The 13,580-nt window shown below is 40.7% G+C and overlaps 1 protein-coding gene across 1 annotated transcript in view; it reads right to left on the minus strand.

Annotated features, from left to right (window-relative positions):
• The window catches only part of CRIM1 (cysteine rich transmembrane BMP regulator 1), an 869,940-nt gene that overhangs the window by 161,940 nt on the left and 694,420 nt on the right, over window positions 1-13,580 (minus strand). Inside the window, exon 8 of the mRNA XM_073672628.1 lies at window positions 4,345-4,473. Coding sequence (XP_073528729.1) covers window positions 4,345-4,473 — 129 coding nt within the window. The remainder of the gene's footprint in view (window positions 1-4,344; window positions 4,474-13,580) is intronic.

A 13,580-nucleotide genomic window follows, 5' to 3' on the forward strand; every position in this document is an offset into this window, starting at 1 on the left:
TTATAGGATTTGATTCTGTTAGTGAGTTCGATAGGTTATGTTCTATTGAGAGAAGCGGATAAGAAGCTGCCTGGCACATGACAACAACTATGCAAATCGCAAACTTGTGATAACGAGATGACTGCTCGAACCTGCTAGGAGAGTCCAATCCTGAGGCCTCTTTCACACGTCCGTGTGTCCGGTACGTGGGGTAACAGTTTCCACACATATCGGAGACACTGACACATGTAGATCCATTCAAATCTATGGGTCTGCGCACATGTCAGTGTGTTTCCACGGACCGTGTGTCCATGTGATCTACAAGCTGACATGTCTGTTTTTGGACGACAGCACGGATCATGAGGACCCATTCAAGTCAATGGGTCTGTGTAATCACGTACCGTACACAGATGTCATCCGTGTGACACGTACCGAATCAGTGTACAGTTAGGGCTGTTCCCAAGCGCCAGGTACTGAACACTGCCCTCATCATGGTTCCTGGCAGCATTGTGATAAGCACCAGCAGGGACAATGATGAGGGTAGTAGTGTCTGCTCCCGCAGTGTCCACCTGTAAAAATAAGAATAAAATAAAAAACCCTTATGCTCACCTGTCCTAAGTGTCCCCTGCTGTAATCCTTGCAACTGATCACATCAAGGAGAATGAGCTGTTGCAGCGAGCGGGCTCCGGAGCTGCGCTCAGTGAGGGACAGGACACCACTCCTGAGCTCAGCAGCGCTAACTGTAGCGCTGATTCCCAAGCGCCGATACGTGTGATCCAGATGCGGCACACAGGCGGCACATGGTTGCCACACATGTGACACACGGACACACAAGATCCAGATATCTCTGGTACAGTTTTTTCAGGTACCGGAAATATACGGACGTATGAAACCGGCCTTAGCATTTGGAAAGCCTCATTGCTTGCAGAAAGTCTGCTCTGGAGTCGAAAACCCCTTTAAGAAAAGTCTCATATGGAAAAGATAACTATAGTTTAATAATTTTGCACACACACATATATTATGTGTAGATATATATACATATACATATATATATATCTAGGCTGGTATGTGCACCTGATTGGTAGTGGTCCAGGTTCCGAGACCCTCACTGACTGCTCAAACCACTGGTCTAAAGTGCGCAGGTCTTGCATGAGCAGCATGAACAGAACGGAGCATCGGCTGAGTCTATGGGTTTCTTCACCATCCTCAACACAGGGCCATGTGTGTGCACAGCTCATGCACTTCAGCTGTACACTTGAGAGTAGGACCTGGACCCTACCCATCAGCAGCACATAGCAGCCCCCACAGTATAGAAAATATTCTTTTAAATATTTCGCTTTTTTTAGCTATACTGTGAGTCTGAAGAAGAAAAATAAGTGCCCCAATTCATCATTCTCTTTGCACGTTTTTTTTTTAGCAAAAGTTTGGCTTACAAGCCCTTTTAGCCCCTTGATGACCAGGAAGTTTTCCATTTTTGCTCTTTCACCCCCCCCCCCCACACACACACACACTGGTGAAATGGTGAAAAAATAGCAATCCCACTATAGTTTTATGCTTTTCTGGCATTCATTAAGCGGTAAAAATGACCTAATGGTATGATTCAGTCAGTACGGTAATACCAAGCTTGTAAAGGTTTTATTTTACAATTTAGTAGTCAAAAAAATGTGAACTTTGTTAAAAAAAAGTTTGGCGTGTGTTGCCATTTTCTGAGACCCATAACTTTTTGATGTTTCCGCTAATGGAGTTGTGTGTGTTTGAGGGCTTGGTTTTTGAGCGCTGAGCTTGTATCTTTACTGAAACTATTTTAGCATACATATGTTTTCATCTCTTTTTATTGCATTTTTTTTTAATTAAAGATCACTCTGTTTGCATCGTTTACTGCCGTCTTCCTATTAAGTGACCGCCAATTGGTAAATGTTTACCGACCAGTGATTGTTTAGTACCGCCGGTTGGTGTGTAGAAACGGACCCAAACTCATGCCAAAGACAGACAGAAAAACCGATATAGATGAATACATTCTGCAGTCATTGCCTCTGGTATGAGTATTTCTAACATAAAAATTGCAAGTGTGAACTAAGCCCTACACTGCTGAACAGAAATTAGCTGATCTAAGTGAGCAAATAGGGTTATACATTTCCTTTCCTCCTTTTGACCCTTTAAAAATCTATTATCACTTTTCCATAAAGCTATAAAAATGTGTGTGGATTTTTAAGACAAAAAGTACTGATCCGGATCCTTGACAGAGGTGACAAAATTATGCGCGGTAGATGCAAGAATAAGAAGAATTCTCCGCCACCCCATGCCGTGAGTGACATATCTTGCTCTTCCACGTATATGCTTTATACCAATTTTGCTCTAATCCTTGATATTTCACAGATAGAGAGTGTCTCTTTCATAGTCAGCAACCAAACTTCCTTTGTACAAGGCTTCAAAGATAGCAAAGCATATTTCTGCCAGAAGCTCAGAACTTTATGAGATTCTGGAAATGGAATACCACGGATACGCGGCATGATGTGTTGTCCCCATTCAAGACAAGAAACAAGGCAGGGACAGGTACTGACAGTGCTATAATGTGTCCTCTGATGACTGGGAATAAAAACAAACCAAAAAACAGCTGCTACCAACACGCAAGGGCACTGCGCCTGTCTCCATGAATTCCATCCTAACCTCACTCTAATACAACTTACTATAAGTAATATATTATGCATGACCCCTCTGTCTCACCAATCAGGTGGCATGAGTAATGTCCATGTCTTTTAAAAACTAGGGCAAAGAAAAAGTTTTGAGGTTTCTCAGCAACACAAGAGAAAGTAAAGGTCCAGATTCCAGGTCAGAGTTGATAGGATACAATCCAATATCCTTTATTATTATCTGGATCTAATTGGAGAAAATACCCTGCAAACAACCAACGCGTTTCAGAACAATAAAATGTTCTTAATCCTGGTGTGGACCTTTACGTTCTCTTGTGTTCTGAATAAATGAAGAACAATGGCATGTTTCCATGGATTAATCATTACTTATCAGAACACTTCAGTTATAATATGACTGGCCACTATGTGAAACTCTGTTTTCTTAAATTCTTTAGTTTAAATTATTCTCTTTAGGTGACAGGCTGAGAAACGCAGTTTAGCGACGAGTAAAAACAAAATGTGCCGGTAAGAAACAAATGTTGTCAACATGTCCCAATATCCGCAGGCAAAGATTAATACTGCATTCTGGATTGTGTAAATTGCTAGAGTAAGAATTAGATGGTCCCCAAGTTCAAAGTCTTCTATATCATCTTCTGCCATAGTAGATTTTAAGTTATTTCTACCAGGATGGCAGGAATGATCAGGACATCTGCTATAACATCATCTTCAGTCTGAAGGAAATTAACACCACTGTTGAGATTTGCTTCACGTTCTTCCTAGCAGCTGTCACGGCTGATGACTTAAGGGGTTTTTCTGTCACCATATTAAAACTCAACTCACACTGCCAACCATGTTGTACAATAGTCAGCAGATATTCTATTTTATAAAATAAAAATACTTTTTTTCTTACTAATTCAAATTGTGTATTGTCAGTATTGTCCCCTTCAGCACTGCGGAACCACATATCCCATCAAGTTTCATATTCTTCCAAAATGTCACAACACCATGATCCATTCTCCTCTTGTTCTCATGATCCATGAAATAGACTCTGTATGTTCTGAGATAATTGGCAATGACAACAGGTCTGGTATCTGCACCCTTGCTTCAATGAAAGTGCTAACTATGAATGTGCTGCCTTAATCTCCAAGCAAAGACAGTCACTAGACTGCCAAAACGACTTTGGCACTTAATGAAGTTTGCTGACTTACTTAAGGGGATTCATGTCTTTGGCAGAACTGAACTAAGTAGTCATGGTACTAATGACGTGCCACCGATCTGAGACTCGCGCACAAAGAACTATATTACATGTTCTTGTCTTAGAATTAAAACAGGAAAATGGGTAATAGTAAATCTATCCCGTACGTAAGACTTAGGCCTCATCCGAACCTCAGTATGGGTACTATCCATTTTTCTAACAGATAACATGTGGATAAATTGTAGCCAATGGCTGTTTTCAGACAACATTATTTTGCAGACTGATGATACGCAAAATAAAGAGGAGACATGCCTGACTTTGGTTTGAGTCATGGACCAAACTCATACATTTCAATGAATGGGTCCATAATGTGAATGGACAGTACACAATCTATTCTGCATCTGTGCACCAAAGTATGCGTAAACCCCAGCATATAAAGATTATGGCGATAAAGAGTCCACGAATGGAAAAATTAAGGGGTTTACACAGATAAGACTGCGGCCAAGTATTATGAAACAGAACTAACTAAAAATGACTTACTTGTTTTACACTGACAGGTACGGCAGCCATAGTGATCTAACCGGAATCCATAACTGCAGTCCTTCTCAGTCAGCGAGCAGTTAATCAGCAGATCACATATTGGTGGAGCCATGGTGATGTACGTCGGCTCTGCAGAAAACGACATGGACATTGCATTTTATTAAGACCAGTACAGATATTTAGATATTTTCTCAGCATACTTTATTTTCAGAATCACGGATTTTAAGGTCCTTTTTCACTTTCTTTGTACATGACAATACAACCTATTCTTTGTCTATTCATAAAACACTAATTCTATAGAATAAGTACCCTTATTATTAGAAGCTTTAGATGTCTACAGTATATGTAAATCTGACTGTGCGGAGTAAGTTAAAATGCAATCTGTGTTACAGAACAATAAGGATTTGTGCACACAGAGTCTTTTACAGGCGGATTCTGCTGGAAAGTGGCTGAAAAAGCACCAACAAAACCCAAGCAAAAATTACCAAATGTACAGCAATGTCAAAATGACTTTACGTAGGTATTCCTTCTTTTCTAACTTATTTTAATTACTTCAAAACCTGTGAAACAGCTAAAAAAAAGTGACCTGACTGTTCTTCAGCTGCCGCTATCATACATACGAAAAAGAAGTCGAAAGAAAAGTACACAATTGATTTTAAAGAAGACGACGCAGTAAAATCACAGCCGGTGTTTTACTCAAGTGTTTTCTACTTAAAAAACGATGTGGGTACACCAGCACCTAAAAGATGCCACGTGCACATTCCCTAAGACTAAAAAATAAAGTCACCACGAGGTTCAGCTGCTTGTAGGGAGCTTCCAATGGACTCTTTCCTAGACTAAGATTTACAAAGCAAAAATAAATGACAAAGTGATTAAAGATATATTACCAAGAAGATATATTTGGCATTAGACTATAAACTAAGTGTAAATTACAGCTGATGCTCTAGCTGAACTTTGGTTATAATCTACAAGTGTTTCCAGAAAGAAAAATGTGACAATTTAATAAAATACTAAGTAGTTAACAGTTATGTACACATCTGCATATTATTTTAATTGTTAATTTGTTCACTTTCTAAATGAAAAGTTAAGTAACTATCTAAATAATCTTCATTAAAATATTTCACATTTTCTAGCAGTTTGCTGCTGCAGAGTGCCTATAAGTCCTCTATCTACCTTAGTGCTTTTTGCAAAACTGCTACAAATCTGAGCACCTGGTTTTGCTTCTCTCTCTGCTCTCCCTTCTCTCAGGGTTAGAGATAGCAACAGGGAGGTGGTTATACATAGATCTCAAGAATGGAGAGGGGGGAAAGTATCCACAGTCTCTGGGAGGGCAGAAAAAAAAATATTAAAAAAGAATAAAGCATATGAAGTGAAAATAAGTTATGTGTGCTGTTGATATATGTGATATATCTGATATATGTGCTAATGAAGACAGCTGCACCCAGGAAACACACATACCTCACATTTAGCCTATATTACTTGGAGGGACACTCCCACAAGTAGGAATTTGAATCAGGCTGAAAGCTGCATATCGGTGGAGTTGGAAAACGTATGAAGGAATGATGACTACAAACTAAAATGTAAGGAAATTTTATTTAAGGGAATCTGTCAGCAGGTTTTTGCTATGTAATCTGAAGACAGCATAAGGTAGAGGCTGAAACACAGAATTCAGGGATGTGTCACTTGTCAAAGTGTGTACTGTTGTTTACTGACTGTAAAGGATTTATCACTAAGAGTATGTGCACACGGTCAGGAGCCGCTGCAGGTTTGAAAAAGTGTGTTATGCAGAATCAAACCCGTAGTGGCCAGATGTTACAGCATTGTGGATGGGATTTCTAGAATCTCTGGGCACCTGCGGTTCACCCGTGGAAACTGACATGCAGCGGTATTTCCGACACGCAGCATGTCAGTTTCTCTTGAAGGTCCGCATGTGGACTTTCCCCATAGACTAACATCTATGAGGAAAGTCCGCATGTGAAAAAAATAATAATGGCGCATAATGAGGGCATAAGCCGCGCGGCTAATCAGCAGCGTCGGGGCTCCAGGCGGCTCCTGACCATGTGCACATACCCATAGAGGTTAACATTGCTGGACTTGTACGGAAACGCCCCTTCTTGCGATAAGCAGCTCACTGTCTATGGACTTTGTACCCTGACAGTGGTGTGGGCAGGGTCAGATGTTGTGTGGGTGGGGTCAGCTGTGGTGTGGGTGGGGGCAGCTTTCTCAGCTCAGCTTCATTCTAAATCTAAAAGCTCTGATTGTGTGAGAACGGCTGCACCCAGTAATCTAAGTGATACATCATTGGATTCAGCTTCTCTTTACCTACATCATGCTGCTCTCAGATGAGGTAGCAAAAACCTGCTGTTAGATTCACTTTAACTAATGGTAACCACTAACATCTGAAGAAATAATTTTTTTCCATCTCAATGATTGAAACCTTTAAGGATGAATAATAAAGACTTTGTACATTTTGAAAAACTTGGCTGACTGCAAGGACTACAAATGCAAAACTAACCAGCAAGGCTGCTGAGCATGCAGAGACTGAATTGAGCGTCACAGAGGAGGCATAAGTTACAGAGCTGGCAGATAAGTACATAGTTAAACACAATATTATAGTTTAACGCAAGAGCATAGCTTGGTGTTTTCCTTATTAGCCTTCTATTAGTTTTTTGGCTTTTACCTGTAGTGTTTATTCCAATTTAATATGTGCTCCATGAACAATGCTACCAGGTGTGCGTCTTGTGAGATGTATGCATGCCTTGAACAGCTGTTTGAGGGTGAATATGTCTGCACTCGATGTCAGTGTTACATGCTTTGAAGCCCAGATACTGGATCTAAATGTGCAGCTAGCAACACTCCGGAGCATTGCAAACCTGGAGAGGAGTTTACAGCTCACTGAGCATGCGCTGGCCGGGGCCAGTGATATAGAGGAGGGTGGACGTGGGGAAGATCAGGACCCAGAAGTAGGTACCTGGGTGACAGTAAGAAGAAGGGGTAGAGGGAAGCCCAGTCCTGAGCTGGCTAAACCTAGTAAATATGCCTGTTTGGCTGATATTAGGAATGCTAGCCCAGGGCTCGGATCACTGCTTCTAGCAGCCAGGAAGACAACTGCAGTAGGAAGGAGGGAAATAGGAGTGCAGCAAAGGCCAGACAGATGTTGGTAGTAGGGAACTCCATAATTAGGCGGACATACAGGGTCATCTGCCGCCGAGACCGTGAATGCCGAACAGTGTGTTGTCTGCTGGGTGCTCGGGTTCGACATATTGCAGATCGGATAGACAGATTGCTGGGTGGGGCTGGGGAAAACCCAGCGGTTATGGTACACATTGGTACCAACGGCAAAGTTAGAGGAGGTGGAAGGTCCTTAAAAATGATTACAGGGAACTAGGAGAGAAGCTGAAGGCCAGGACCTCCAAGGTGGTGTTTTCAGAAATACTGCCGGTGCCACATGCATCACTAGAAAGACAGTGGGAGCTTAGGGAGATAAATATGTGGCTTAGAAATTGGTGCAGAAAGGAAGGGTTTGGGTTCATGGAGAAGAGGGCCGACTTCGCTGTCGGCTATAGGCTCTACGGTAGGGACGGACTGCATTTCAATGGGGAGGGTGCAGTTGTACTTGGGGGAAAAATGGTCAGATGGATGGAGGAGCTTTTAAACTAGGATCTGGGAGGAGGGAGGGTATTCGTGCTAATAAGGGGATAGATAGAGTAGACAGAGAGTGGGACAGCAGGGGTCATAGAGGATCTAGGGGGGCTGGGATACGCAAGGAAAGTAGGAAGATGAGTAGGAGTAGCAAATGTGCTAATTGTATTAAATGCCTGCTGGCAAACGCAAGAAGTCTCGCTAACAAAATGGCTGAACTAGAGACTCTTATGTCGGTCACGGAATATGATGTGGTGGGTATTTCGGAAACCTGGCTGGATAAAAGCCATGACTGGGTGACAAACATGAAAGTATATACTACATTTAGAAAGGACAGGAAAGACAAAAAAGGTGGAGGGGTGTGTATTTTCGTAAGATCCAACTTAAAACCTGTGCTCAATGACAACATTGGGGGAAGCTGCGACAATGTAGAGTCAGTCTGGGTTAATGTACATGGGGATGGCCATAATAGAAAGCTTTTAATTGGAGTTTGTTACAAGCCTCCTAATATAGCTGAACAGGTAGAGGATGAAATGCTGCAACAAATTAAAAAGGCAGCAAATAATAATAGGGTTCTTATTATGGGGGATTTTAACTATCCAGATATTCAATGGGACATAGAATCTTCCAACTGTGCTAAAAGCTGCAAGTTCTTATCCACAGCTCAGGACAATTACCTCTCTCAACTGGTAGATGAACCAACCAGGGAAGGTAATCGGCTGGATCTGGTTCTGTCAAATAGACCAGATACAATAAAGATCTAAAGGTCTGGGAGCATTTGGGAAACAGTGACCATAATATGGTTAATTTCAATGTAATATTCAATAAAACATTTCAAAAAGGAAATGCAAAAACCTGGAACTTTAGGAAAGCTGATTTCAACAAATTAAGGGAAAAGCTTAATTGTGTAGACTGGGATCATGTCATGGTAACTGGGGATACCGAACGTAAATGGGGCATGTTTAAGGAAATACTATTAGAATCCTGTAGAAAATGTATACCCTATGGTAAAAAAAGGCCAGGAATAAAAAGAAACCATTATGGATAAATAAGACAGTACAAGGTTTAATAAGACAAAAACAAAGGCATTCAAAATCTTGAAGGCCGAGAACACAGAAATAGCATTTCAGGAGTATAAAGACCTAAATAAGAAATGTAAATAAGAAATCAAGCTAGCAAAGTTATCTACAGTGCAACAAATCGCCAGCGACATAAAAATAAATCCCCAAATTTTTTATACATACATCAATGCCAAAATAGAGAAAATCAGATGGTATCGGCCCCTTAACCGCTTCCCGACCGCCCACTGTAGATAAACGTCCACGCTGCCTGGGCTCTGTGCAGCGCGGACGTTTAAAAATGGTGGGTGGTCTCGCAGCGCTCAGGACCCCCAGGGTCCTGCAAGCGCTGTGGGAGCGGTGCAGAGCGATAGCTCTGACAGGGAACATCATCGGGACCTGATTAGATCAGGTCCCAGTGATGTTAACCCTTTGCTGTCTTCTATATACTGCGATCTATAGTGATCGCGGCATATAGAAGACAGCAGGAGGAGAGGGGGTCGTCCACTTACCTCTCCGACGGCCCCTGATTCCTTTCAGGACCTGACGTTGCTATGGCAGCTGGAGGTCACATGACCGCCTCCAGCTCTGCCATATATGGTGTCTTGCCTGGCTCAGCCTGCTGCTAAGCCAGACAGGAGACTGACTGTGTGAAGATCTCATGTAATGTAATATATGTCTATTACATTACATGAGATCAGGGATCAGAAAAATAAAAATTAATGTCCCATACAGGGACTAAGTAAAAATGTAAAAAAAAAATTTTTTGAAACTGTTAAAAAAAAAAAATACAAAATAAATTAAAATAAATAAATAAAATATTAAACCGATAAATCCATATATTTTTGCAAAAATAAAAAAAGTACACATATTTGGTATTACCGCGTCCGAAACAACCCGAGCTATAAAACTATCACACTAATTAACTCCTTCTGTGCACACCGTAATAAAAATAAATAAAAAACGGAGCAAAAAACTATGCTTTTTCCTCATATCGCCAAACAAAAAGTGGAAAAAAATGCGATCAAAAAGCAAAATGGAAATAAAAATGGTACCACTGAAAACGTCATCTTGTTCCGCAAAAAACAAGCTGCCATACAGCTCCATCAGCCGAAAAATAAAAAAGTTATACCTCTCAGAATAAAGCAATGCAAAAAAAATATTTTTTCTATAAAATTGTTTTATTGTGTAAAAGCGCCAAAACATAAAAAAATATACAGTACGTGTAGTATCGCTGTAAACGTACTGACCCGAAGAATAATGCCGCCTTATCACTTTTACCACACGCAGAACGGCATAAAAAAAAACCTCAAAAAACAATTCCTGAATTGTTGGTTTTTGTTAATTTTACCTCCCAAAAAACGGAATAGAAAGCGATCAAAAAATGTCACGTACCCAAAAATGGTACCAATAAAAATGTCAACTCGTCCTGCAAAAAACAAGACGTCACATGACTCTGTCGGCCGAAATATGGAAAAATTATAGCTCTCAAAATATGGCGATGCAAAAACTAGATTTTGCAAAAAAAAAGCGTCTCTTAGTGTGTGACAGCTGTCAGTCATAAAAACACGATATAAATCTGATATCTCTGTAATCGCACCGACCCAAAGAATAAAGTAATCTAATCACTTATACCGCACGGGGAACGGCGTAAAAAATAAATAAAACCAATTCTTCACCTGCTACTGATTTGTTTATTATGTCTACCAAAGATCGCAATAAGGCTCTGTTCACATTTATCCTGCGCTCTGCGCTGAGCACTTACGCCAGAGTTTCCGTGTAAATCTCTGAAATATGTGATTCAGCCGGAACCCATGACGGAAGATTCCCTGTAATGAGGCAGATATAGGCCACTGTGGATGCCGTCTGGCCTGTGATCCCACGGTGTCATTTGTTTTAGACGTGCATAAAAGTGCGGTTGGCCACAGTTTTGTGCACTTCTGAAAAAAAGGACACCGCTAAACAGAGGCCAGACGGAGTCCAGAGTAACTCTGCTGCCTCATTACAGTGAATGGATCCCGCAGGGGTTTCATCTGAATTACATCACTTGGAAATTTAGATGGAAACCCCGATGTAAGTGCTCAGCCTAGAGCGCCGGATAAATGTTACGTAAAATGTTCCCAATAAAAGCTTCAACTCAGTCCTCAAAAAAAAGCTAGTCCCCACTCAGGTCCGTCATCTGTTAAAAATATAAGGGACTTCCAAGTTACTGGTAGCAGAAAGGCTCTGGAAAAGAGCCCCCCAAAAGAAATTCAGAAAATTTTGTGCTCCCAAATCCAAATGCCTATTCTACAATAATTTGTTCTCCAATTGTCAAATAGCGCTCCGTCCCCCCCAGATCTCGCCGTATGGCTGAGCGGTACGATACAGCCACATATGGGGTATTGCCACTTTTAGAAGAAATTGTGTGACACATTTCGGCACCATTTTTACCCATTGCCCTGTGTGAAAATGTAAAATCTGAGGATAAAACATTTTTTTGTGGTAAAAATATAATTATGCTTTTTTCACTGCCCAATGGTATAAATTTAAAAATTAAAAAATACTCACTACTTCCCTAGATGAATTCCTTGAGAGGTGTAGTTTACAAAATGGGGTCACTTGTGGGGGTTTCGGCATGTCAGCGACTCTTCAAATGTGACATGGTGTCTGCTGCCTATCCCAGCCAACATAGCGCTCCTTTCTCTTCCGAACCCTGCCGTACACCAAAGCAGTGGTTTTCCCCCACATATGGGGTATCGGCGTACTCAAGATAAATTGCACAACAAATTTCATGGGGCAATTTCTCCTGTTATCCTTATCATAATGCAAAATTAGGGAATGAAAAACATTTTTTGTGGGAAAAATGTGAAAATTTTATTTTTATGGCTCAATATTATAAACTTCTGTGAAGCAGCTAGGGGTGCAAGGTGCTCACCACACATCTAGATAAGTTCCCTAAGGGGTCTAGTTTCCAAAATGGTGTCACTTGTGGGGGTTTCCACTGTTTAGGAATGTTTAGGAACATCAGGGGCTCTCCAAACGCAACATGGCATCTGCTAATTATTCAGACAAATTTTACATTCAAAAAGTCAAATGGCGCTCCTTCCCTTCCAAACCCTGCCGTGCGCCCAAACAGTGGTTTTCCCCTACATATGGGGTATCGGCGCGCTCAAGAGAAATTGCACAACAAATTTCATGGTGCAATTTATCCTATTACCCTTATGATAATGCAAAATTAAGGGATGAAAAACGCTTTTGTGGGAAAAATGGGAAAATTTTATTTTTACAGCTCAATATTATAAACTTCTGTGAAGCACCTTGGGGTTCAAGGTGCTCACCACACATCTAGATATGTTCCCTAAGGGGTCTAGTTTCCAAAATGGTGTCACTTGTGGGGGGTTTCCACTGTTTAGGAACATCAGGGGCTCTCCAAACGCAACATGGCGTCTGCTAATTATTCAGACAAATTTTACATTCAAAAAGTCTAATGGCGCTCCTTCCCTTCCGAACCTGCAGTGCGCCCAAACAGTCGTTTTCCCTCACATATGGGGTATCAGCGCGCTCAAGAGAAATTGCACAAAAAATTTTGGGGTCCATTTTTTCCTGTTACCCCTGTGAAAATAAAAAAAATTGGGTCTAAAGTAACATTTTTGTGAAAAAAGTTAAATGTTAATTTTTTTCTTCCACATTCCAAAAATTCCTGTGAAGCACCTGAAGGGTTAATAAAGTTCTTGAATGTGGTTTTGAGCACCTTGAGGGGTGCAGTTTTTAGAATGGTGTCACTTTTGGGTATTTTCTGTCATAAATACCCCTCAAAGTGACTTCAAATATGATGTGGTCCCTAAAAAAATGTTTTTGTAAATTTTGTTGGAAAAATGAGAAATCGCTGGTCAACTTATAGCTCCCTAACAAAAAAAAATTTTGGTTCCAAAATTGTGCTGATGTAAAGTAGACATGTGGGAAATGTTATTAACTATTTTGTGTGACATATCTCTCTGATTTAAGGGCATGAAAATTCAAAGTTTGAAAATTGCAAAGTTTTAAAAATTTTCGCAAAATTTTCGATTTTTTCACAAATAAACACAAGTGATATCGAAGAAATTTTACCACTATCATGAAGTACAATATGTCACGAAAAAACAATCTCAGAATCAGGGGAATCCGTTGAAGCGTTCCAGAGTAATTGCTTCATAAAGTGACAGTGGTCAGAATTGAAAAAATTGGCCCGGTCACGAAGGCAAAAACAGGCTCTGGCGCGAAGTGGTTAAAAGACGATAATATCAAGAGGACAAAGAAAAGGCTGAGATATTAAAGAGGCACTTTTCATCCATGTTCACCAACAAACTGTCTGTTCCAGGGATCTTTCAACAGGGCAAACATCAAAGTTCATCACCTGATATAACTAGTTTAACACAAAAAGAAGTACGCCTGCGTCTGAACTAATTAAACATTGACAAATGCCCCAGCCCAAGTGGTATTCATCCACGGATACTGAGGGAATTGAGCTCAGTAATTGACAAACTGCTGAAACTCATTTTCTTTGACTTTCTTGTA

Source organism: Phyllobates terribilis, unplaced genomic scaffold, assembly GCF_046119375.1.
Source record: "Phyllobates terribilis strain yellow unplaced genomic scaffold, ASM4611937v1 Scaffold_3__8_contigs__length_932513732, whole genome shotgun sequence".
Lineage (NCBI taxonomy): Eukaryota > Metazoa > Chordata > Amphibia > Anura > Dendrobatidae > Phyllobates > Phyllobates terribilis.